At 43.2% G+C, this 26380-nt stretch overlaps 1 protein-coding gene across 1 annotated transcript; it reads right to left on the bottom strand.

Annotated features, from left to right (window-relative positions):
• Positions 1 to 4562: 4562 nt before the first annotated feature.
• crip2 (cysteine-rich protein 2) lies at positions 4563 to 24010 on the bottom strand. The gene is made up of 8 exons (XM_030044620.1): positions 23840 to 24010; positions 12932 to 13026; positions 8254 to 8311; positions 7889 to 8020; positions 7043 to 7111; positions 6837 to 6931; positions 6575 to 6632; positions 4563 to 6288 (listed from the first exon to the last, which is right to left on the bottom strand). Exons 1-8 carry the CDS (start codon positions 23880 to 23882, stop codon positions 6221 to 6223), a joined length of 618 nt encoding a protein of 205 aa, XP_029900480.1. The 5' UTR covers positions 23883 to 24010; the 3' UTR covers positions 4563 to 6220.
• Positions 24011 to 26380: the final 2370 nt, after the last annotated feature.

Raw genomic sequence — 26380 nt, 5'->3', positions numbered from 1 at the left:
CAGTTTTAATTTAAAGATGCATGATGCAAAATTGTCAAGCATTCATTAATTCCACAGTTTTGTCCGTTGAGCCAAGAAATCCTCTCTTTAATCGATCCTTGGAAATATTGCATACTGCACCTTTAATGCATCGGCAGCACTATTAGAAACAATGAGTTTCAGCACCCTCTCCAGCATTTGAATGAACAAAGAGGAAGTGATCTGCTATAAAGAGCACAGGTGCAAGCAATCCCAAAATATGCCAAAAATGTCCAAAATTTTTGGCGGCGATTTGGATTAATTGTTTCCACTGATCGCTTCAGGCGCCTCACCTGTGCTCTTGTTAAATAGGTCTCCTCCTTTTTGGTCATTCACACACTAATGGTGAATGATGCGCGCTTAAAGGCATCAGTTTGTAATGGAGCTGCTGTCACTTCTATCACAGAATTAACCACAATAGAGGAGCTGATATAACTCTGATATAAGTGCCTGCATGGAAACCTGGCTTGGATGTCACTGTGATGGAAAGTGGGGTATGTCAATAGGGTCATTAATTGGGTGCCTCCCATCCGAGATATTCTGCGAAGTTAGACTCATGGCTCGAGCGATGGCTATTGGAAAACTCATAACTGTAACCGTATTGTGAATTTGTAATGGTTAGCACTAGTCCCTATAATCACTGCAGATCAGTAAGCTTTAGGAAACGAGGAATCTAATTAGTATGAGGCGCCTCAATAATTCATTCAGCCTGCTTGAATGTGCCAAAGAAATGAGCGAACTTCAACATCAACAAAAGCAGTATTTCATCAATAAAACATGATCAACAAAGGGAGTGTATATCTATGTTAGTGTTACATCAATAAAAGACAGTAATAAAGGAAGTACTCCATCAGCAATGGGAGTGATCTGTCCACAAAAGAGAGTATTCTGCGAATTAAAAAGAAGTAATCCGTCAACAAAGGGATTAGTTTGTCTAAAAATGGAGTGTATCATCAACAAAGAGAATTTTCTCTCAACAATCAATAATTGTTGTCAGTGTAGGATACAATAACTCCATTGATTTAGGTCTGCATTGAACAGAATGTACAGTAATCTGAGGAATGGGGAGAAGAAACTCATAACTAATGCATAATTAATATAATGCAGTTAATGTATTGTATAATTATTTAATATATTTAAGCATTAAGTAATGATTTGCGAACATGTAATTATGTCTTGACTTTACTTGGCTGGGATACATCCCTGTAACCCATCAGGTGGTGTCTGGTTGCAGAGAGCAAGAAACTCAAGTACACGCCCTTAAATGATAATTAATACATCAATTCTTGCTATTAACTAACACAATTACTTCATAAGGAATTTGCACATTATAATAAAGATAATTAATTGATAGCTCCTGTCCTTTAATTTGTGATCATTTAATAATCATGCGTTTCATGTGTTTCAATCATGTGTTTATAAACCATCATCAGCTTAGTAACCAATACCCTCTGATTTAAACTGGTAGAAAAACATTTCTTTGGCCTAGTGGGTAAATTTGACCTGATGGATGGTTGCAACCTTTGCATAATGTTATGTTAAATTATACACCATTTTAGGCTTTTTTAAGACTGATAGGACAAATGCATTTCTTAAAACAGAACTGTATACCCTTGGACAAAGTGAGTCAGGTAAATTTGACCCCATGGCAGTTTCTAGTAATAACTGACTGATAGAAAGAGATTGGTTGTGACAAAAAGAGGGGACAGAGACACAAAGCAGGTTCACAGTGTCAGAATCAGTGTCTGAACTTGATAGACTTTGGACTGATGCAAATTTTCTAGCAGGGAAAGTACCACACATGATGGCCTTTATGGTTTGATAGTTTATTTGAGGTAGCAGCTCAGCTGGCACGTAAACCAGACACCTGTGTCATGGTGCTGAGAAAAGAGATCGTCTCTTCTCCATTAGACGGTGCTGTACCTCCATCAGATGAAAAGCGACTCATTCATGTGGATCATTTCATCATTCAACATCTTTGCAACAAAGCAGAGCTGAAGAAAAGAAAAAGAAAAAAGCCCAAATCCTCTGTAGGGGTGGACGTTTTTGCTTTGAGATTAAATCAAGATTGGAATGCCAGGGACAAAGTGACAAAGTGATCCCCTGTGACTCGTCCCCATCCCATCCGAGTGACCCCGGCACTCCCTCTCTTCCAGCGAGGCTGCTCCGGCCACTTCGCAGAGGGTTCGGGCCATCTGCTAGACGATTTGAGACCATGAAACTTTCACAGCCCCGCCATGCAAGTTCTATTTAGGGAATTACTGTAGATGGTGGAAATATCGCTTTACGATGTGAGACAAAATCTGTGAAGAGGAAATGGTCTAAGGGAAAAGAATGAGAGAGGGAGGAACTGGTTATTAAAGAGATCATGTAAAGATGGCATATGCCCATATTTGACGCCTACTGTAAGACTCCGAGTTAGAACCACTTTATTTGCCAAGTGCAATAAATGTACAGCTGTCTTGGTGGAATTCATGGTCGTGGTACAGAGTCATATTGCTAAATTATATAAGAATATATCACACATGGGACACAGATGAAGAGACTTCACATACAAGGTAAAAGGAAAACGAAAGACAGCGAGCTAAACTTCTACTTCTCTATTTTATGCGTACAGTATGTACTTTCTATAAACACATAAATACGCATTATTCTAATAGGCAGTTGATACTCTGTGGACCTGACCCAGGGCTAAAGCCTCCCTAATGAGGTCATCCATCCTCCACGCAGCGAGAACTGTTAGTCCTGTGTGTCTAATTTTGCCGTCAACACACCCACATTTGCATTTGGCAATCTCTATCACAAGACTGAAGTCAGCCCAAGGTGCATGTGCTGTTGTTCATGTGGGTGTGTTGGCCGGTCGTCACTGATTTGAAAACATAGGCGTCCCTGTGAGTCTATACACCATTTGGCGGAGGGGACTTCTGTTTGGTATCCAGGCAACCTTATTATTTCCTTGGGTGTGGTCCAGCACAATGGTTCAGTGATATTTTCGCGGCGTTTTTGGACCTGGCCAAATAAGGAAAATTCTAGTCCATATCATAAAAAACAGGAGGAGCGTAAAATCGAATGGGTTCACATCCTGGATTGGAAAAAATATGCATAACTTCTACTCATATCAGCGATTATATGGATGATAATGACGACATAGTGCGCAACTGTGTGCGTGCAGGCAAGGCTGTTGCCAGGAATTCTGGGTCCCTTAAAACATTTTGTTTAATTGGTGTGTAAAATCTATTTTTTAATCAGAGATTCTTTTAGTTGTGGTGTTTTCGTTTTTGTTTTGTTCTCAAGAGACACAGACACTTAAGTTGGAGGCCCAGGACCCGTTGTGTGGCTATAGGTACCCTGAGGCATTTCCACTTTACTCCCCTTTATGATGGCCCAGCTTACAAGAGCAATGCTGCTGTACCTGTTAATGGAGTGAAACCGGTACATTCTGAGAAGTGATGTAAGGCTGAAACCATGCAGCAGCCGGAAGCCATTCTTCCTGCTGTCAATTATGTGTGTGCATGTGGGAAAAGCAAAGTCTTGCCTCACTGACCCGTTCACCCGACACCCTGCCGTCATTTCATGCACATATTTAACCCAGTTCTAGCTGTGTAAATATTGACAGAGGGTTTCATTTTCAATCTCAAAGAAAGCAAACGAGCCCTGTGGTTAAAAACCTTCATTGCAGTGCGCTTGCAGTTATGGCCTCTCTTGGGCACACGGCGGCACATAAAATACAGCATTCATTACAGCGTGTGGCTCGCTCTCTGACACCTGTCAACACTGGCAAATGTGTAACATTCTGCTGTGACAGGCATGAGTTTACTTCTGAGGAATGCAGCAACAAACAAATGGAAGCACACAACATATGACTGCAAATATCTCACTCATCCAGAGCAGAAGCTACGGTGCTTATCTGGATCATAGTAACATGCTGCAAAGTATTTGAGAGACTTGTACCGACCTTTGATTAGAGACAGGTGAGACTTTATTGAGCCCAATGATTCATCCAGGGATGGTTTGCTGGTTTCCTCTACAGGCACTCACACCAGTGTGCAGCTTAGTACAACCATCATCTTCTCTTTGCCACTTAGCAACTTCACAGTTAATGGTAACGGGTGCCTTGCTCAAGGGCACCTTGGCGCAAGATGTACAGGGGACATGACTCATTCAATTCCGCTGCCCACACGTTTGACATTTCAAATGTTAGGCACTTTTTCTTAACATTCAGGCTGCTGTCACATATGAAAAACGTTCATTGTCATAATTATCTTTATTATGGTACTGAGTATATACCATAGACCAGGGGTTTTCAAACTTATGGATATGAAAAGATATTTTGGTTTGTGTTAGGAATTGTCTTAATGTCACACTTCTACACCGATAGATTCAAGGTGGGATGATTAAAACAGTGTTAAAACAATTACTCAAACATTTCTCCTGTATTGTAATAATTTCTAATCAACTAAACTATGAAAAAGAAACCACTCCTCATTTTGCTGAGGGTTAGGGTATACATACCACATACCACAGAGAAAAAAAATAAAAAACACTCCATCATGTAGTGTTTGTTTATTGCAAGTCATGGACAGAAAACAGAGTTCAGAATCGATCAATGAATAATCATAGTAACACAGATGAACAATTTCTGAAATATTTATTCAAGGGATTAAAAAGACGGATGCAGCAGGGCTGAAGTGCAGCGTTTCTTTCTACAAACAGTGAGCCCTGCAGTGTCTAAAGCCCTACCATTTAGAATACATGACAACACATAATAATAATAATCATCAGCACAGTAACAGTCATACAATACTAGAATGCACATTCTTACAGAATGACTTGTCTGCAGTGTCTGGTTTGTTTCTATAAGCTAACGAGAAGCTAGTGGCAAAAAAAGTATAATACTTCAAATAATGCATTATTTCAAGGAAAAAAACAGCAGGGTTATTGACAAGAAAATAATAATAAAAAAATTCTTGATCTTAAGAGAATTATACAGCTTATGTTGCCTCTTTTCGCCTCCTTCATGTCCCATAGGGGTAGTAGTACATTAGCTAATGAAATTTAAAAAGGACTTGAATTAATAAAGCAATAAATACACCCTGTCCCCAAGCAAGAAGTAAAACCCATTTATCACAGCCCCCTCTTGCCAATATTTCACCCACGTCCTGCCTCTAAGAATGTATCACTTCAAACACATCTGTGTATAACCTTTGGGCCGACACACCACTGTGTTATCTATCAATATAACTTTGTTGCCACCCACAGATACTAACTCTATGGGTTTAATATATTCAGAAAAGTAAAAAAAGTATGTTATATCAAGATAGACTGATGGAAGTGTGGAGAACAGAATATTTTAAGAGTGTACGCTGCTTGTTCCCGATGTAACAGAAACCTCAGGGATCCACTGCCCTACGAGGAACAATCTTTAGAGAATACTTTTCACATTTCTTAAATTGAATTCATCTTGATCAGGAATGCTATCACACAGCCAAACTGTAAATGTGGTGCAGAAGAAAGAGAGAAAATCCGCCTGATTTATTGGCAATGCGCTGCTGAGCACCACCTGTGTGTACAGCAGCCTCCAAGGTGAAATTCCTCTGTGACATCGCCGTAAAACGCACTGCACCTACACCCACAATGCATCTGAGCCTCCAAACCTGGGGACCATTTTCCATCTGAATAGTTTATTTGCCTCCTCTAAAAACTCTCCTCACAATTCCACTGTTACAGGGTTGCAAAATCAACGTTTAAGAGGCTAATATTTTATTTGAATGTCTTGTCATGTGTACATGTACATATATAAAATTGTTAAAAATTGCAAAACCATTTTAGTGAAAGACTTCCACATTGTGGTGCACAGCAATCACGTGGGGCTGCTAGTACTGCATGCAGTACAATGCTTTAGTGTAATTCTGTAGTGATCTATAGTGTTGTCTAGTGCTCTCCTGGAGCGAGTACAGTATGTAGCACATGCCTAGGCAGCATCTCCAATAAATTAATCATTCCCCATAGTGGTGAATCTGGTCTGACACTGGTAGGAAAAGGTCAGAATGGAGGAGAACGGCAGAGAATCAGGAGAGGATCCAGGGTAGGGGGCTGGTTTTCTCAGGTCTGATTATGCAGGGGCAGAGAAAAGGGCTACAAATAATACTGTGGTTGATGGTAAGTGTTGTGTAGAGAGGGATGAGGCTGGGGAGACAGAGGTTCAGGGCTGGGTCACTGCACTGGGCTCCTTCTCATAGATGTAGCTTCCCACACCACCAGTGTTCACCCCTGGAAAAACCACAGGCAAGTAAGTGGGTGTCACAGGTTGAAAGAGAGGGCAAAAGAAGGTAAAGTGTGAGCATGCGTGACAGGTTGCAAAACAGTTTCCTGAGTGGCTATCCAAGTTGCTGTGCTAAAGACAGTGCTACAGTGTGGTGAAATCTCTCTTCGGTAATACTTCTTTTGTGCAAGCTCTGCAACGTGCGCAGCATGGATCAAGTGCTCGGACATACACAACATTCTGTTTCAAGTGTGGCTGATATTTGGTGTGCTGATAGCCCCCCCTAGCGGTTACCTTTGGGCCCAAAGAGGACAGCGTAGCAGGGCTTGTGGCAGTAAGGCTGGCCGTCATGCTGTAATGAAACAAGACAATGCATTAACAGAAAAATGGGATATTCTCTCATTTTGTATGTATTTCTTTTTTAATGTGCTTCTGTTTCTTTCTGTTTATTTTTTTGCCTTTTTTTTCTCTTTTTCCTGCCTATTTTATTTTTGCACTTTTGTTTTTATTTGTCTTCCTTTCTTCTTTCTTTCTCCTGAATCCCTCTTTCTCTCACCTCCGCGTGGCTGCCAGCTGCCAGGGTCTTGCTGCACCTCTCACAGCGCAGGCAGGGTCGATGCCAGTCTTTCCCCAGTGACGTCACCTTCTCAGCTGCGTGACACACACACACACAAGACATAATGGCATCCACTCTGGAAGTTCCCACTGCTTATCCCAACCCTTTTTCCTCACTGTTTCTTGGAAATGAGTTGAACTACTTACCAAAGTAGACCTTCTTGTTGCATCTGGGACACAGGTTGGCCTCTCCGGAAAAAGTGGTGATGCTGCCAGCTGCCAGCACATTACAAACACATTACAGTATTGGAAAAGCATTAGGCACTGCATGGCGACAAGGGAAAGGGCTCATTAAAGGACCATTAATCTTTTCAGTTAGACACTAAATTCAATGTGTTAGTAAAACAAAGAAATAAAAATCAAGCTGGACAATAAACAGATTTTATGTTTCAAAATGGAATTGTTGACAAAAGCTGACTGAAGAGGCTGGTCTGCCAAGCCAAATAATGGTTTCATTGTCAGTCCTACAGCTCCCATAATTCACTCTGGCTCCCTCCCACTGGAGCCAATGTAAGTTCAGCATACATGAGCCGTACTGAGAACAGTAGGTGGTGCACGAATCCAAAGATGCAATTCTTCTTACACGGATGAACTGTCTGACTTGATAAACTAAGTGTCTAGAGACTGCTGTCAATTGAAAACTGCACAATCAAAAAGATAAAATGACCATAAACATTAGCTAAGCTGATTTTGGTCCCGGTTCCCTTTAAGATACAAATGCTGACAGGGTGTATGTCCTCTGGCTGACCGCTGCAGGAAGTTCCTGTCTGTCAAGCCTGAGAAAATCCCAGGAGTCCTTCTGCATGGAGGCCCTTATCACTGAGTCAGCAGCAGAGGGCTTCTTCCCTTCCATCCAACAACTTCAAAAAATCTAAATCTCGTGGGACAAACTTCCCAAACGAGCAGCTTTCTCACACCGACACTTGCTTATATATGCATGATATACATAACCTGCATATTTGCACACCACACATACACACAGTTGCAATTTACCTTTTGCTGGTCCCTTGGGTGCATAGACTCGCTTCTCCTCGGGTTTAGGGGCTGAATCCACAGTAGTGGGTGAAGGGTTGTTGTTGACTGGAGTGTCATACACGTAAGAGCCGGCTCCGCCAATGTTTACACCTGTATTTTATGGGATACAGAAGAGTAAGTCATTATAATCAAACAAAATGACAAACTGACTTGATTTCCTTTCTGTTATATTGGATTCTCTGGAGTCAGAAACAAAATATTCCATCTAATTTTGCTGATGTGCAAATAGTCAGCTTTGTTAAGCATAACAAAGCAGCTTTTTTTTTTTTTAACAACTAGATATGTTAAGCAGTTTGCTCTGAATTACATCAAATGTACTGCACCTTTTGGCCCAAAGAGGGCAGCATAGCATGGTTTGTGGCAGTAGGGCCTTCCATCATGCTGTGGGAGAGAGAAAAACACCATGACACAGATTTAACAAAGTGAATCAATAGACATGAAGATTAAAAAAAAAAGAGAGAGAGAGAGAGAGAGAGAGAAAGATCACACAGCTAGAGTAATTTCCCAGTGACAACCAGAACACGCCTGAGGAATCAAATTATCTCACATCATTATGCATTTCGTTATCTCATATTTTGCCTTTTATTTTTATGTGGCTGCAAAAGAGATTGGCAGAGGAGGAGAAAAGTGAATGCTTCTAAAAAGGGAGTCCTGGCCTCTCTTGCAACCTTGCCTGATGTCATTGTCACAAGTTCACTCAACACATAATAATCACACCAGCGGTATCCAGGAGACAGGACTCTGTTGATGTACCCAGCGCCTCACTTCAGTGCGAAGTATGTGTCTCTACGTGCGTGTCTTCCATTTCTGGGACACAGAGCCCAATGTCACACACGGATGGCCTGCTGCTGATGCAATCTGGGAAGGCAGTGGTCATATAAGAGCATAGTGGTCAGCTTCCTGAGGGCATCAGGGCTGAGGGCCAGAGTGGTCACTGGTCCAGAGCCCAATGCCCATAGTTGAGAACAAGGAGGCAGCGGATGGCACTGATGCAACAGGCAAAGTGCCAATCCTTGGGTGGCCACAAAAAAAAAAAAAAAAAAACACTGGAATGAAGCTGAAGGGAAATATTACCCACAATCCCTTGCAGCCCTTGCAACACGTGGCATCTTCACAGCCTCAGGAGCTCCTTTTTCCACAGAAGACGATGAGGAAGAAAAAGGCCTGTTCTCTCACCCTCAATAATGCATTAGCCATGACAGGATCGGCTACTGTTGAGGTAGCCACTCACACACACACGCACACACACACACGTTGCATTCATCCTGGTTGACATTTATGAGTTCTGGGAAGATCTGAGCACCAGTGATAGACGGTGACTAAGCACTGACGGCTTTCTCAGGACAGGACAGACGGACACAGAGGGCTCCATTGTGCACTAAACTGGCTTGGTCTTGGTCTGGTGCAAAATACTGTGCAGTATCACGGCAGCTCTGGTTCTGATTTTATATCAGGGCGCAAGAGGATCCTAAAGATGGTTTATCCATACCAGCACAGCCCCCTCACTTCTCAGCCATTCACTTCCCACATCCTGACATCCGAGCCTGCCTTCTCCCATCCATCTTTTCCTCCTTTCTTTCCAGCCTTCTCCCATCCTACTCTTAAAGGACCATACCGGTATAATTTTGACGTCATACTATTATGGGTAATTTACCCCGTGTACATACACTGCAGAAAATCTCCTTTTCGACAAGTCATTTAGTCTCAGATTCAGTGTTTAAATCTGGTTTCTCTTAAAACGAGGAAGAACAAATGAGCCCATTAGTATCTGGAAAATGACACTTGATTCTAGAAAATTCTGGAAACAAGTGGATTAGCATTGGAAACAAGTGGGATTATCTCATCCTGCTGGTTGATTTTTTTCAGATTTAACACAGAATGTGATTTAAGACTAAGATTTTTGCAGTGTAGGTGTAAACAATACATGCTTTGGAAGATTTTACCTCATGCACCATATCCTCTCCACACACAGGTTTACAGTCATTTATGCTGAAAAGGAGTAAAAAACACTTGGCTAAATCATGGCTGTGCAAAACTGAAGCGAATTTACTTCAGCTAAAATTATTGTATCCCTTTACTATAGGCCTTATTATTCATTCATTAGATGGATTTCAGTTCAGTTCAGTTCTTTTGAGGAGATTTGGTCCTACATCGTGGCCAGCCTACACAGCATGCCCAATCAGAGCCAGGAAGAGACCTGTTGGCCAAAGGGAAACATGCCAGCACGGGACTTATGGACTGGGGAAGAGAACAAGCAATTTCAAATATTATGCAAAACATTAACCGAGTAATATGAGTTCAAGTAAATGCGGGCTAGTTTGAGTGGGTGTACACCTGTGTTTGGGGAGAAGCTGGTGCGTAAGGTAAGATCTCCCGAAGCATATATAGTTTGTTAAACACAGAGAAATTACCAATAATGGTCCTTTAAACTCCACGCCCAGATCCTAAACTCATTTTCCTGCTAGGTCTGGCTCTTGTATGAGAGAATAGACTGAGGTGGATTAATACAGTCATGATCTTGCAGGGTGGACAGTGGAGACTAATGACCTTGTCTTTGGATGCTTGGCCATCTGCCATCAGCCTGAGGGAGCTGCTGTCCTCCTTTGGCCCTAACCCTCCATCCATGACAACCCCCTCCTTTAAAGAAACATTCTGTATTTCTCTGAGGTCCCTAACCCTTTTGCATACCAGGCCCAGGATAACATCAAACACCCTCCCCGATCCCACAATCCCTTTCCATTCCTTTGTTTTTAAATTCAATATCTACCAGCCTCCTTCTGTTTCCATGACAATGATCGGGCATCGAATTTTTCCTACTAAAGCCAGGCTCTTGCCATGGCGCTGCAGCCTTGGGCGGGATTTGGATGCTTTCCATGAAGAGAGAGGATGGAGGGGGAGAGAGAGAGAGACAGAGAGACAGAGAGATGCAAAATACAGGGAGGCTGGCGTAGAATCGACATTACTGTAATCATATAGAGATTAAACGACAGGACGGCTTCCCTTGAGGTCGGCAGGAAAATTGCTTTTGTGTGCACAGAGGTTGAGGTCACATCCTTCCTGTGCAGAGAGAGGAGCAGTGACTGTCTCACACCAACATGATCAGAGAAAATGATGTACTCATGTACCGGGAGGGTGAAAATTGAATCGCTGGCTGGGTCATGAAAGAAGAAAGAGATAGCAAGGCGAATCCCGGGGGGTGAGGGCAGCAGACGCTGAGCAGCGTTTGCACATAGACCACAATCGGGAAAATTATGTCGAGATGTGATACTGCAGTCTGATTATGTAACGGAGGAAAAACGCTCTGAGACCAACTCATCCTGTGGTGCTAAGAGGGCTCAATTTCCACTGGGGCCACCCAAATTCACAGATGCAACCAGGAACACAGCAAAGCAGAGGAAAGGCATGCACAGTCGTTTCCTATGAGAAATGTATAGGAAATGAAAAGTCATGTCTCTGACGATGGAAAGTAAAGATAACACCGACTGTGCCATGACCCTCCTCCATTGCAATGCTATGTTATGATGTGATTTGCAGCTACATCATGACTATTGTATATTGAGTACTTAAACAATATTGTTATGCACTTACATTACAATACAGTACTTGCCCATAATCAACAGGAGTCAGGCCATTGTAAGTCCTCAAAAGCCCTGGTTTGTGTGATTCATGAAGGATGTACTATAAAGACAAATGCTGTCAATAAATCAATATGTAACCAGGCAGCACTGGGTTCTCCTGTTAGATTTCGGTCTATGTACTGCACACAACCTATGGCTTTTAAACCCATGTGACCAACACTACTGTACTGTTTCATTTTATTAAGAAAAACAAGACTTCTGTACATGACACAGGTTGACAACGGAGAAAAGCCGTAGTCCATAAAAGCAATTCAAAAGAATGTAATATAAACCATTTAGGGGACACTTATCCAAAGTGTTCACAGTATGGGTGCATACATATTTAGCACGGGGGGGCCCAGTGTGAGTTGAACTCTGACCCAGGCAGTGTGAGTGACACACTCCACACTGTGAGCTACACAGACTGAGTCCGTATCACCCAATCCTAATCCCAGCCCACATCCCATGCATGTGAACTTCAGGTCCTCTTTTTTTCTCTCTGCAGTATTTCACCGTACAGCAGAGTGGTGTGTTGAATAGGGAAACTGTCCTTCCACCTCTGCTGAAGTGCCCTTGAGCAAAACACTGGATCCCTACCAGGTTAGAGGCTGCTGCTCACTAACTGACCTCCTTGTGGAAGTGGGAAAGCAAAAAAGACCAGTTTCTGATTTGGGCGTTGCATGCATGTTGCTTCAACAGTCAGGGACACTGCTGCAACAACTGTGATTGGATCAGCTGGGGAGCATCACATTTCCGGCTGCTTTTTCTTCTTCGTCTGCTCCTCCTTCACCAGCCAGTTGAGGGAACCATGGACCAACTCAAGGGGATATTAACTGAGGAGGTTTGCAAATATGTAGAACTGTACGACTCTTCTTCACAACATTACAAAGCATAATCTTGAGTGAAAGCAACTGTTATACTGCATTTATTAGCTGCATTAACTGTAACATGATCCGTTCAGTTTCAGCTGTTTGAAGTGGACCAAGAAACTTCTTTTACTGTCGGAAAAACTAAACACAGTGGCATAGAAACCCGACTGCCAACTGTGATGAAACCAGTGCACAAGTATGAATGCTGACAACGGCATAGGCTCTGTGTTGATTCTGAGCAGAGGCATGACTTGGCCTGTACTGGTGGTGTTTTACTAACAAGGTGCTGTAAGTCACAAGGGTTTCAAAGCAAGAAATAGACACTATAATGTCACAAGAGCACCATACGAGGAACATGTTGCAACTTAATAGCTGCCTTACCAAACCTGTTTTGTGATTGTGACTTATAAAAAATACAATCTCTTTGTTTATTTTTTTCCACTTGTTCTGTTTCTTTTGCTGTAACCCACTGGGAACCTACATTGCTCCTCTGTCTCTCCAGATGTTTGACTGACCTCAGCATGGCCTCCGGCATTCAGAAGCTTGTTGCAGCGGTCACACTTGAGGCATAGCTTGTGCCAGTCCTTCCCCAGTGATGATACTTTTTCAGCTGCACATGAAAGAAAAACAAGAGAGAAAGAGCCCACTGAGTGAAAACAATCACATAAAGCAGCGTTTACATACATTACTTTAAACAATAGCTCTTGTTTTTTTCCGCCAATTGTGTCAGCCTTTGTGTGTCTTATAATGTGCCGTTCAATCTCCCAGTGCAGAAGGGAATTACGTTTCATTGCTTCACCCTCCTGAATAACGATCAGCCTGTATTTCTGTGCCACTGTGCCCCATTGAATCCTGGTGAAAATGCTGCCCTCGTGCCAATGCGGGGTTTCACTGAGGAGATGGGAGGCGGGGGGCGGGGATACTGGGAATGCCTGTGAACCACACAGGATGCTGAGATGATGTCATCGCGGGACAGACAGTGACATGAATCCCAGTCCAGCTGGAACAGCAGGGGGTGGGGAGCGGGGTGCCCACAGCTTACCCAGATCTCTTTGTGTAAGCCCCCCCACCCCCCTCCTGTCTATACCCATCCTGCTGCCGACGACCCCCAACCCTGTTTCCGTCCCCTTTCCCTCTTTTCTCTCAGACTGACCGCCTCCCCAGACAAGCAAGGGACCCTAATAATATGCTTTCCAATTATAAATCGCTGCTGCCACGACACAATGGGCCCTGTGGAGTCATGCAGGCAGCAGAGGAAACACCTTCTCTTATCACGGTGGGGCACAACAGACTGTTTCCTACACCCTCACCGAAAAAAAAACATACACACACACATGCATGCACGTACATATACACACCCAGACATACACAATCCCTTAATTCCTTCTGTTCTCCCTTTCCTCCACACCGGCAGAGGTTTTCTTTAGAAGAAAACAACGACTCCCTGCAGAGGTTTCCGTTTACCCTCCAATCAGTTTCTCTGTCAGTTTTCACTGGCAATTACACCGAGACAAACAGTCAACAACAGGGCCCTGGAGGGGGGGGGGGGGGGGGGAGGGGGGGGGGGGGGGGGGGGGACCTCCCATCAAGACAACATAGCACAGGAATGCTGACTTGAACTGAGGAGACTGTCGGAGGTACTAAATCATCCTTAAATATACTGTTTTTTTTTTTTTTTGGAGTCAAAAGCCTATAATAAATCACACCGTAAATCAATTACTTCCTCTTAAATGAGAGGATAACAACATGACCTTCACACAACTCTACAGTGTTCAAAGGAAAGGTATGAACGGGATCAGTAACGTGTGTGAACTTATCAGAAGGTAATTATTATTATTTTCTGAATTTATAGCAGCATTTCTAGCAGTACTATTATTTGGCTCTACCTGCTTGATCATCATACCCTCATTTGTGATGACTGTGTATCAAAAATCTCATGTGTAAATATCAGGTTTCGGTTCCTGACAGGATGGCTGCAAATCTTTCAACATCTTCAGATGGCGTTGAAGGAAGTACGAATGAAACCAGCAGCGGCTCAACCAGTCTGTCCTGACTGAGCGTGCATGTCCGTGATTTATTACCTCTTAAAAATCTGACGATACCCGTATATTTCTAGACACCTTTGAAAAGAGACTGCACGAAATGTGTCACAAAATCCCTGCCAGTGTGACATCATTGTGTGTTTTCTGTGTGTGCGTGTGTCCTTGATTGTCTCAGACACCCAGACACACCTCTAGACAGCGTTGAAAAGACAGCGTATGAATGGGAACAGACACAGCGTGGCCTCATTTCTCAGTGCATGAGTGTGTCTGTGCATGTGTAGTAATAAAGTCCACTGTTAAACACCCCCCTCGTTTTAAAAGGGCAGTTGTTATTGTAAGAAGGAAGGGCCTGTCACAGGGGTGTCTGTCTGTATTATGTGTTGTTATAAAGTGTGGTGAGGAGGTGGAGGGACTCTGCGTCTGGTCTAGCTGTTTATCCCAACAGCTCCAATCCTTATTATCCTTCACAAACCCCCCACTGCAAAAATAAAACCAGAAAACCTTTGAGTTGACACATTTGTTGGTACTCGATCTCATAATGGAAGCATTTGTTCGAAAATATCTGTTTGCGCAATAGGCGTACGGTCATCTTCCCTTCAAACTCACACACAATACCCACACAAAAACTAAGACTGGACCACCAAAAAGCAGTGGGGAAAAAGACAATAGACAGACAGAGGTTAAAATTTCTCAAGTCAACCCAAAACAAAACATGTGCGCCCCAATGACGCTTCCATCCTCACCCGCTAATCAAAAGCCACCACTTCTTCCTGTTTTGTTATGGAAACAATGCGAGGGTAAACGCGCACACTCGTGTAAATGAACAAGCTCTCAGAGCTCTCCGGATATTCACACCAACACTGCCAGTGTCGATGAGGATGTGCCAAATCCTTTTAGGCAATCTACGCTCTCTGCCATTAACCTACAATTAGCCCGACTCCAAAGCACACAGTGAGGGACTCCCTGGTGGTTTAATGTACACAGCGCAATTGCCTTGAAAAATTGCATTCATTTCGACTGTATAGAACTGAATGAGCTGCAAGTTCCTGTCTTTGCTGTAGGCCTCCTTAAAGAAATCTGGAACTCATTAGGATGATTACTGCAAATTCACTCAAAATAAAACAAGTTTCGTGAAGAATCTGTAAATTGTTGCATATTAGGAAAGAATTATTTTCACAAAGGTGCAGAAAATATTTCTTTTTCCTTACAGATGCAAAATGCATACCATACACGTGACCAGAAAAGTTTTGAGTGTCTGGGATACAGGATTTTCACACAGTTGTCATTATTTTATCTTGTCTGTACTTGTACAGTACTGATGCCTCCCACTCTTCACACAGTAGTGACTGACAGATGATGCTATGGCAGAACGCTTGGCACTGCAGGCGCTGACATTAATGAAAGCCACCAGTCAGAGGTCACCGCGACGCCGTATGATACCTGCACTACTGTAAGCCGCTTAGCTTCGTTTATAAGTTCCTGATCTAAGCTCTTCAGTCTGTCGCTGGCTCCTCTGATGCCACCGTCAATATGGTTTATATCACTGGCACGGACTGCTGCCTACTTTGGAAAACCTGATTTAACCCCCGTGTTTACAAGTGCTTGGTTTAAGTTGTCATGTTCCCACAATTCAATAGATGAGTTAAGATCTGATGATAGGACACAATGTCTTACTCTAATCATATTATCATGTAACATGCAAAAATGCGATTATACAAAACCCCAAAGCATGACTATTTAATGACTTACTTTCGCTTTACTAATGGCTTGCTTTTGCTTTGCTTTACGGAAAAAGCTTTAAAATTCTCACACTTTTGGCTTTTATAAATCCTGCTTTCTATGATACAGCACGATTAAGCCGTGACATATTTTATCGGCTGCGAGGATAGAGACCTGCTCCAGACACTTGCTACAGATCATATTAAGGAATCAGAATGGACGAAGTTTTGTTTTCTCATTTGGTAAAACCTCATTTGGGAAAATGCAGGTGCAAAGACAAAGTAGAACAAAGCTGCTATTGTGGATGATCCAATAACATAATATCCATAATACCTGTTCCTAACAATAAATGTTACTTACAGTCAAAGCAATAGCTGTCTGCATGTGACAGAGCTGTTGTGTCCTCTCTCAGAGAACTCATTCATGGTACCTGGGTTTCTCTCCCCCTGGGAAATTGGAGTCATATGGCTTTTGATGGAACAGGGAAATTCAACAATTAAACATTAAATACCAGTGAATATGGGTTCTTTGTAAACATGCCAAGGATTATATGAGATTACCCATGTGATACTTCAAAGATAGGACCTTCCATTCTGCCAGCAATAATAGACTCACATCAAACAGAATCAATCTACACTATAATCACATCAACTTATTATTTTCTCTATTATATGACGCACTTATACTTGGGATCATATTATCCAATTATGCTGTGTCTTCAGGCAGAGATGCTGCACCCGCAGCCAAAGAGCGAAGAAGTGGCCCAGGGCAAATGTTAGAAAAACACACTGTAATTTACCAGGCATTAAACACAAATTGTACTTTCAGCAAGCGGTCTACATGGGTGAACATTATTGGCCCATTTCTCCAAAAGCCTTAATTACAGTAGCTTAATTATTCACAGTATCAGGCAGCTGCACCCAAACACCAGCGCTCATAATGGACCGAGTTTCACCCCAAGCCTAAAAAACGGAGGAGAGAGCCTAGACAGGAGAGATTTGACCTCTAAAGTCTGAAAAATCATGACTGATAAATAAGCACTAGGTACCAAACAACATTTACACAGCTGAACCCCCAGCATGCAATGCGGCAGGACTATCTGCCAGAGGCAAGGCTCTGAAATCTCATATGGGTGGTCTCGATTCACTCAATAATTCGATCAGGGTGCAATAGGGGGAAATTCAATGCGTTTGACAAAGAGGACGATGCCATGTCCGCTGCTTGCCATGCAGCGGGGGATAATCTCTATAACCATTACTCACCATTGACTTGGGCCTCCAGATAAAACTGGCATGGACTGAACAGGCTAATGTTTCTGTTTGTTGGCCAACTGTATGAAAAAGCCACACTTTTCATAATTCTTGCAACAATTCACGTCATTTTCTCACAGCCGAGGGCAACATCAAGTCAGTCTAATTTAAACAGAAAGCATCAAACACCTAGCCTATATAATTAAAGCTATGAAGGAAAGATAAACATTTGTGGCAGCATTCTGCTTGAGCCTACTTGTTCATGACGTAACCATTTGACAGTGTTATTGTAGACATTTCTAAATCACAGTTGGCTGGCTTCAGTTGTGTTCCAGCCCTCGGTAATGTGGACCCCATCTGTTCATCTGCTCGTATCTGCTCATACTGTAACCGCCTCCAAAACACACGCATAAACACACAAACACACACTGTCCTCTCCCCATCCCCCTTCTCTTCCCCTCCATCCATTGGTGACAGCTGAGTCCACACGGGACCCCCCTCCCTTCTCACAGCGATGTGACAACTCCTCGTCCCATTTATTTTTTATTCCTGACTCCTAGGGGCCCAAAGTCAGAGCAGGGGCCACACGTGGACGACACACAGAAACAGGAAGGGTAAACCTTGCTTCCAAGTCGGGGCTAGTGGCAGGAAGGAAAAAACAAGCCACCTACGTTTCCTTCTCTGCATCCTCTCTCCATTCGGCTGTCTGGAGTACAAACACGCTCAGGGACATGTGACCTTTTCCTTGACTTAAAGACAAAGGCCATTCAGTCAGGCACACACACTGGTATTCAAATTTTATGGGTGCATGAGGTACACTGGGTTCATTTTGTCTTCAATCCAAAATGTAAACTGTAACTAGGATTTGCGTGACAGTCTTTATTCACCATGATCTGAACGGGCTGTGCAATTTTAGCTAAAATGGTAATCCCGATTATTTCAATACATACTGTGATTATCATTATTAGTGCTGATGATTTGGGAGCCAAATTTATTTCATAGACTAAGTGTATTGTAAAACACATGATTATACACGATTACTGTCCAGCCGTACTTGACAGATGGATGTAAGGCTGCAGCTACTGTCACTGCTGATTAATTTATTGGATATTTTTTTGATTAATCAATTAAACCTTATATTGACACATGCCCTTCACTAGTTATCACAAGCCAAATAAGGCCTCAAAATTGGTTACTTGGTCAGTAGCTGAAAAAACCTAAAAAGTTTCATTTTATAATGATAAAAAACAGAAAAAAGTCAAGCAAGTCTCAGCATTTGTGAAGCTAACAGCCAGCAAATGTTTGGTATTTATACTTGGTAAGTGATGAAAACGTATTTGGTTATGAAAACCACAACTGATTCGTTTTCTGTCAACTGACTAATCAAATAATTAACTAATTGCTCCAGCCTTCGACAGATGTAAGATATAAAAGATCAAAAGTCGTATGGGGAGTGTCTGGCTTTTGAGAACCATCCTCTGCTGGATTTGACTGAACTGAAAGTCAACTGACCTCAACAATGGCATGCTGAACATGAGGATTGATTTGTCCAGAGGCATGTGTGTGTGTGCGTGTGTGTGTGTGTAATTCCCTGTAGTGCTTACAGTTACTCTGCAGGGTGGGGGACTGATCCAAAGGAACCTCTGGGACACATGTGCTTGGATCCCTCCCTCCCCGTGGCTGATGCAACCCCACGGCAAATCTTAGCTCTGGAGGTCGTCTGTCGCCTCAGTAAAGGCGAGGTTTCCTCTCCAGCCCGTCTCCCCCTTTCTCTCCCTCCCTCCGTGAATAAAGAGGCCGGCCTCGTGAATCCTGCCGGCTGACGTAAATGAGCTGTAGTTAACTCACATCCTGTCTGTGCTGGTCAGAGGAGCCGCAGGCGAAGTACCATTTCACAGTCCCTGCCTCAGTGGCTCACTCTCCCCTCCCTCACCCCGGGGCCCGCTCGCCCCACACTGCATCTCATCTCTAACCACTCAGGACACTGTGTCCCTGGCTAAAGGGCCTTCAAATAGGTCTGACCTGCATGACTAGCCTACAAAGCAGTGACCATGCATTCTACATGGGAGGAGACCACTGTCAGTGGAATAGCACTAACACTCCTATAGATCTAGGCTATGACAATTGGATTAATGTGATGCGTATTACAGTAGGCGTCATGTGACAGAGCTATAGAATGTAGTAGAGCAGGCAGCACTGCATTGCTGGCTTGCAGAATGCCAGTAGGAAGCTGTTCCTGTCTACAACGAACAACTGAGAACGCTACACACTGAAGTAGGGATGGCCTCTACATTGATATTGTACTGATAATGTGATAGGAGACAAGATATCTCGATTTTGAATATCATAATATAGTGATATATCATAAATGTTGTGTTTTCCTAGTTTTAAAGGCTGTATTATAACAAAAGGGATGCAGTATTCTAAACTTCTCTAAACTGATCAGAGGTATTACGTAAAAGATCAAAGGAAAAGGAAATAAAATCTTTCATAGTCACAGCGTGAATAAGTAGAATGTGCTTGAGCTGTAGACAAATAAATCAGCTCCTTGCCGTTATGTAAGAGGTCAGGCTCTAGCGAGGTGGAATGGCTTCACCTGTGTTGGGAGGCAGCCCATCGTTCAGCACCAGGTTTAATGCCATCCCCTCCATTAGAGGATCATATTTGTGCCTCAAAAAGGCAGAGAAAAAGGACCCTCATTGACTGCGTTCACAATGGCTCACAGGTTATGCAATGGGCACAGAGCAGCAGGCAACGACTCAAGAAATGACATTACATAACTGACGAGGCACATTCACACAGCCCATGGGGCAGCCAAGTGGAAAACAGGGTACTCTAGCATTGACAGTGGGAGGGGGGGGGGTGTTATTGTGTGGATGTTTGGGTAGAGGAGGATGAAAGAAGTATGTGCGAAATAATGTGCTGCTCTGCACCGTCAGGGAGGGCTTGAGAGGACGAAGGTATTCTGTCCCCGTGAAAGGACATACGAGTGCGCAGACAGAAAGAGCCTTGTGTGAATAGAGATGTCGTTTCTCATTATAATGCATGAGGCACTTTGAGAGTCTCCGTTTAAATAAAGGCAAGCCATCCCATTCCCATTTCCCCCCCCTTTTCCCTGTGCTTAAATCCAGGGGAGGAGGAATCCAGGGCCTGAGGCATGGCCAAGGGATTGAAGAAGGGGAGAGAGACAGAAAGAGTGAGAAAGAGGGAGACTTCACAGGAAAACACCATTAGTTCCCATTTGTTTCTTGTTTATTCACTTAGCTGCACAAAGAGCCACTGGTGTCATTTGTCATGCACAAGAGACACTGCTGTTGTTGCTGGACCGCTCAGCCAAATTCAGGTCTGGAGCTGGAGATTTAGTGAGCCAGGCTGTGTTGTGCTCCGCATCCAATCTCTCTCATGCTACCAACGTACTCCCACTGGGCCTGGGACCTGCTCACATGTCAGTCAATAGTCCCTGGTGTGTTTCCCAGTATCTGCACCACTGGAACTGACAGATGTGAAGCCACAAAGTGAATGTCAGGAATCTGAGTTCAGCCGCCCTACAACTGAAAAAGTAATATCTCCAAAACCCCTGAGAGATGTTTGCATTCTATTATAATGCCAGTGCCAAGCCAGGGTTTCTTTTTTTAACGTTATTTATTTGGGTTTCTGAAAATAAATCTGCGAGACTTGCAAGCGAAAACATCCCTTTAGGATGCAGACACTTGTGAGTGATGGAAGAGCACGAAGAGCAGCTGCGAGGAAAAGGGACAAAAGTGCAATCCTACCGTCAGCAGTTGCCTTGCGTGGCAACGAATTGAAGCCATCTGACTACAGCTGTGCAATAAAGTAACAAACGGAAAATAATAAAACATTTCCTCAAACCCAAAGAGTTTCCATTCCAGACAGTGGCTCACCAAAGTAATTTGAAAATGTCGTTTTCTGGAGCGGGAGAGAGGGGTGGAGTTCAACGCCGAGCCTGCTATTGCCAATATTGGGCAACGCCAGCTGGAGGACCAGGTGGGATGTACTACAGGGTGGGCCAGTCCCTGCTCTATATAGCACAGCATGTACCACTCTGCCTCCGCAAGAAAATGGGAGCATATTTAGATCCTTATAAAGACAGGAAAAAGACAATTTGCTTGATCAATAACACATGTCCTCACTGTAGATCAAAAGCAGGGTGTTCTTTTTTTTTTTTTTTTTTCTCCACATTGCACCCTCATTCATTTCTGTATCCTGACTTTCATCCATTCTACATACTTCAGCCCAGCACAGGATGTCTTGCTTCCCTCCGCAGTCTCGGGGGAGTGAAGTGGCTGAGAAAGGGACGTATATGGGAGGAGCTGCTGAGCTCATTCTACAGCAGCAATCTAAATCTGAAATTCCTCACTGACATCATTGTGATGTTTCAGGACGTGGGCAGCGACGGCCAAAACGGTTCTCCCTCCCTGACCTCTCCCTCGCCTCATCATAGCTCTGACAGCCACAGCTTCCCCTCCTGTTACTGAAACCTTAATATTACACCCATTAAACCCCTTCGCTCACTTTCTCCACTCCTCCGTAGTGTGACGTCCACAGCTAATTTCCACTCATGCTGGCTGACTGTTCCCAGTAGCCATCCAGCATCATCATCATCGTCCCGCTGCGCAACAGTCGACTCAGCCCCAGGCGCACTCCACCCAACAAAACAAACCCAACCATGGTAAAAATAACTTCACAAGGCAGAATCTTGGTGTGTTACATAAAAAAAAAAAAAAAAAAAAAAAAAAAAAAAAAGCACAGAAACCATAGAGGAGCTGTGACTAACTCGCCGACATGCTGCTGCGAATTAAGGCAACAATGCAAAAAGAATAATCAGATGTGCATGATTGTATTTCAGGAAAATAAATCTTATTTGCCTGCATATTATTCCAGTCCAGTGACTTGCGGGACCCACAGGATGAGCAGCAGCTGTGATGTTCACTGCCACCCCCGTTATGTAAGAGGACTTCCATCCACTCACAAAATTGATTTTGACCCCATGACGGCTCTGCGTGCTGTTAAGTGGAGGCAGGCTCAGCACCGAGGAACGAATTGTTTTTGTAACACGCAGACAGCAAAAACATAAACATCGGCGGATTACTCGGGGATCAACAGAATGGTGGCATATGCTCCCTGAAAATAAATTCATCCTACCTAGAAAATTAAAAAGGGCGCAAATTCAGACTCAGAGCAGCTGTGGGCAATTGCGTTTATCCTCACAAACTGAGCCCTCGTTTCTTTGCTGTGCTCTTGCACTTCTTGCACCTCACGGGTTAAAAAAATGTCAGTGTGCACCCTTAATAATGTAAATACAACATGTAATCTTGCTCGGTGTTGCTACGTGTGAATCAAGGCTCTTTGCTCAAGTGGGTGTTTTGCCTCGCATCTTTGTTTACAAGCCGGTTTTCTTCCCACTGACACAGCGTGATGCTACTATGCTCCTCTATGAGTGGGCAATGTCAGCATATGGCATTACTGCACTCTTGGCAAGGGCTAGCAGCAACCTCCAAAGCCAACTGCCAAGCTTGGATATTTACCAAACACAACAAATTAAATATGGCACAGATCAGTCTCAAAATAAGATAAATCATTTAGAAACTCTTGTGAAGGCAGCCCAGACAGGGGGATGCTTTTCATCGCAGAGGTCATATGGATTTTATCCGCTTTTTAAAACGATAATTCACTGAAATGTTTGGAAATGTTTGCTCACATGAGTCCACGTTTACACTGACCCCATTCCCTCTCTGGCTTCTGCTTTTTCCAAAGTTTGTCTCTGTCAATTATTTACATTGCCAAGCACTGGCCAGACTAACTCTTGCCCTGAAGAAATGCCTAATCTAAGGAATGCTTTGAATCCTTCTTATAGGAAGGATTCCTTTGGGAATAATGGGCAATTTCTCATTTTTCCCACCAATGCTCCATAAAGCATTGGGGTCTCAGTATGATTAATGACACCATTACTGCAAAGAACAAACATTTCACACACTACAATATGCTTAAGATATATTAGAATAGATTTTAGCCAAAAACATATTAATAAATGTAGACTAAATTTATTTGAAATGTGTTATGGAGGCTGGAAATCTTTGAAAAGTCTAATTTCCTTTCATGAGAACATTTTGTAACACATGCTGAAGTAAAAGTGATATTTAGTTTCTCTATATGTGCATAAAGTACAGCTAAAAGCACTGTTTCATAACATGTATAAGCAAAACAAAATGAAGGGTTTAACCATACAGTCTCTGTAGAATATAACAGCATTAATAATAAGAAAGTGCAATTAATTGTGGAGGGTCCAGGCTGATCCCCTATCACGAGTATCATTTTGCTAATGAGCGGGATCACCATCATGTGCTACAAGTATTTTTGCAAACCAGGGACCAAAAAAGCGGACAGGACTTACCGAAATACACCGTCTTGTCACACTTGGGACACTTTGAAGCCATGTTGCGCTGCTTTGGGTCGAATGAAAGTGGTCTGTTTTGTTTACTGGCGCGTCGTCCACTTTCTTCGTCCTGTGTCTGTGAAACAGCAAGTGCCCCGCTCAGTTCACAGGAGCTGGAAGCATCTCTTCAGTTCACCGCTCCTCATTTGCATAGCCCCGCCCCCGCCACGATGCCCGTGCTCATGAGCACTTCACGTGCTGTCAGGAAAACTGCGCACACACGGCACGAAACGGTGAATACGCTTAAACTTCATAATAAGGCTACCAATCACATGCTTAAGTAATATTTAACTAATGCTAATGATGTATCATGAATTCCCGTTGCTCACCAATAACAAATGATCAGGTCACCATGACTTAATGTGATTAGTGCACACGTAATAGTAATTCACAGCCGTTTTATTAATTAATTCATATGCGAACATATTAGCTGGATTCCGCTTGCACAAAGGTGAATCTCAGCTCCTCTGATTAAAAAAAACTTCCTATTTCTATGAGATTATGCACAAACTGACAAATTAGAGGAGAATGATTAGGTACGTTGAAGCTCAATAGGATTGCCATAGGTCTACCCAGTAAAATGACAGCTGAGTGTAAAAGACACATGGAGTGTTCATCATTACTTTATAATTAGCTCACACACTTCATCATCTGTTCACTAATTTGTATCCCCTTGAAAACTGAATATTCAACCAATGCAACCACATGTCGTCCAAATAAAACACATCTTTTTTTCCCCCCACGATGATGCAAACCTTATTACTGACAAATAAAGCTTGTGGCTTGCTCCACTGATCAATGCATTTATTTGGGTTCACCTCTCTCCCAACTAAAATAGAATACAAAACAAAAATCACTTAATGGTTTGTACTGTACTGTTTGTAAGGTAAGGTCAGTCACAAGATGCCAGCAATCACACATTTAAAGATCAGTGGAGATTATTATTATTGTTGTTATTATTTGAGTGCATTCCGTCATTATTTGCCCAATGTGGGACGAGTGTTATCTTAAGTTTGATGCTTACGAGTAGCACTTGAACGCAGCGTCACTCTCTCCTTGGACCGGCCTGCGGTCAGTCCCAGTTAGGCGGGAGTGAGTTTGGACAGCCGGTGGAGAAATCTATGAGGGTACATGCAACTCCCACTTTCCTTTCCCCTTTTCCACTATAGGAGTAGGCAGTGTTTAGTTGAACTACAATGCTCTCTTTCAGAGTGAGTGACTCGTAGGAATTTATAAGGGAAAGGAAGACGCTGAAACGTGGCTGGGGTGGATCAGCTTTCCTCTTCATGGCATTTAGGCCTGCCAGCTTGGGAGATAGGCAGAGCAGGAAAGCAGCTTTTGGATTTGTCACAATCCAGCACCATGACTTGTTATTAAATTAACTTAAAATGACTAAATAAAAGACTCATTCATGAGGCTTTATCAGCTCCTCCAGCAGCAGTGCGTCTGGTTCTTTCCCCTGGGCCTCTTGAATGTGACTGAGGTCACTCTCTTTCACACATCAGTGCTGTCTGTCCGCCTGCTGACACAGTGCAAGTCTCCGTCCCGCAATGGACATTCCCCTGCTATTTCCCCACATACAGCTGTGTCCCGACTGATTATCACTTCTCTGCATGCCTGTTACCCGTTCCTCCTTATCACTGAGGTCACTGTTTTAAAAAGTGTTAAGTCTTAACGGTCAGCTGGAGTCTCTGCAGCTGAGATCCTTTTGAGGCAGTGCTACTGTACACAGGGCCGCTTTTAGGGCTGTCCTGACTGGCAACGGTGCCCAAGGATCTGCCTCTGCATTGTTGCCTGGATCACTTGGAAATATACCTTGTTTTTGTCTTCTCATTCCTCATCAGCCAATTCTAGTAGCCTTTACACTTAGCCAGTTGACGTCTAGCTGACTGGATAGCTACATGGTCTGTAAATGCATCCAAGACACAATAGGGCCTGGATTTAAATCTGAGTTCTTAAACCATGTCAGGTCACATGTTTATGCATCCGGCTACACAAGCCAAATATGCTCCACTTTAAATACCTGTGCAATCATCCGCACTGTGCAGGAAAGTCCAATTATAGTTTTATCCCCCTATAATGAACAGACATTGATGTGGCCAAGTGTAAATGGAATGTGAATAAATCAGATCGGGATGTGAAATTGATAGAATACCAGGTGTACATGCGATACTGTACTGATTGTAATTTCAATGATTGTCAAAGCAGGTTTGTTATGGAAATACTTTGGTATGTTGATGGTTTGTTGGCGGAAATGTCTTGTTTCTGCACCTTTTTTTTGCACTTTTTGTCCCAGCAGCACTATCGACTAAGTCATTTTTTGTCCCTTCTGGCATCATTTGGCCTATTAATAGTGTGCGAGTTCATTCAAGGTTCTCTCTGTTTGTGACTCTGTGGTCTCCTGTCCGAATTTCACCTCAAAAATTGCCTGCCCCGGTGTATCACCGCTCTCACAGTCAGAGAACAGAGACTGCCTGCCCCGGCGATGACAGTATCAGT

This window comes from Myripristis murdjan, chromosome 22 (genome assembly GCF_902150065.1).
Source record: "Myripristis murdjan chromosome 22, fMyrMur1.1, whole genome shotgun sequence".
Taxonomy (NCBI): domain Eukaryota; kingdom Metazoa; phylum Chordata; class Actinopteri; order Holocentriformes; family Holocentridae; genus Myripristis; species Myripristis murdjan.
The sequence above is the reverse complement of the archived record's forward strand: the minus strand, read 5'-3'. Positions and strand labels throughout refer to the sequence as shown.

Coding starts and splice junctions, on each gene's coding strand:
- crip2 (XM_030044620.1), bottom strand. CDS start 23,882: ATGGCTTCAAAGTGTCCCAAGTGTGACAAGACGGTGTATTTCG. Junction 8,021..8,253: donor TGCCCTCTTTGGGCCAAAAG/GTGCAGTACATT, acceptor CATAAAATACAG/GTGTAAACATTGGCGGAGCC. Junction 7,112..7,888: donor ACCCAAGGGACCAGCAAAAG/GTAAATTGCAAC, acceptor ATGTGCTGGCAG/CTGGCAGCATCACCACTTTT.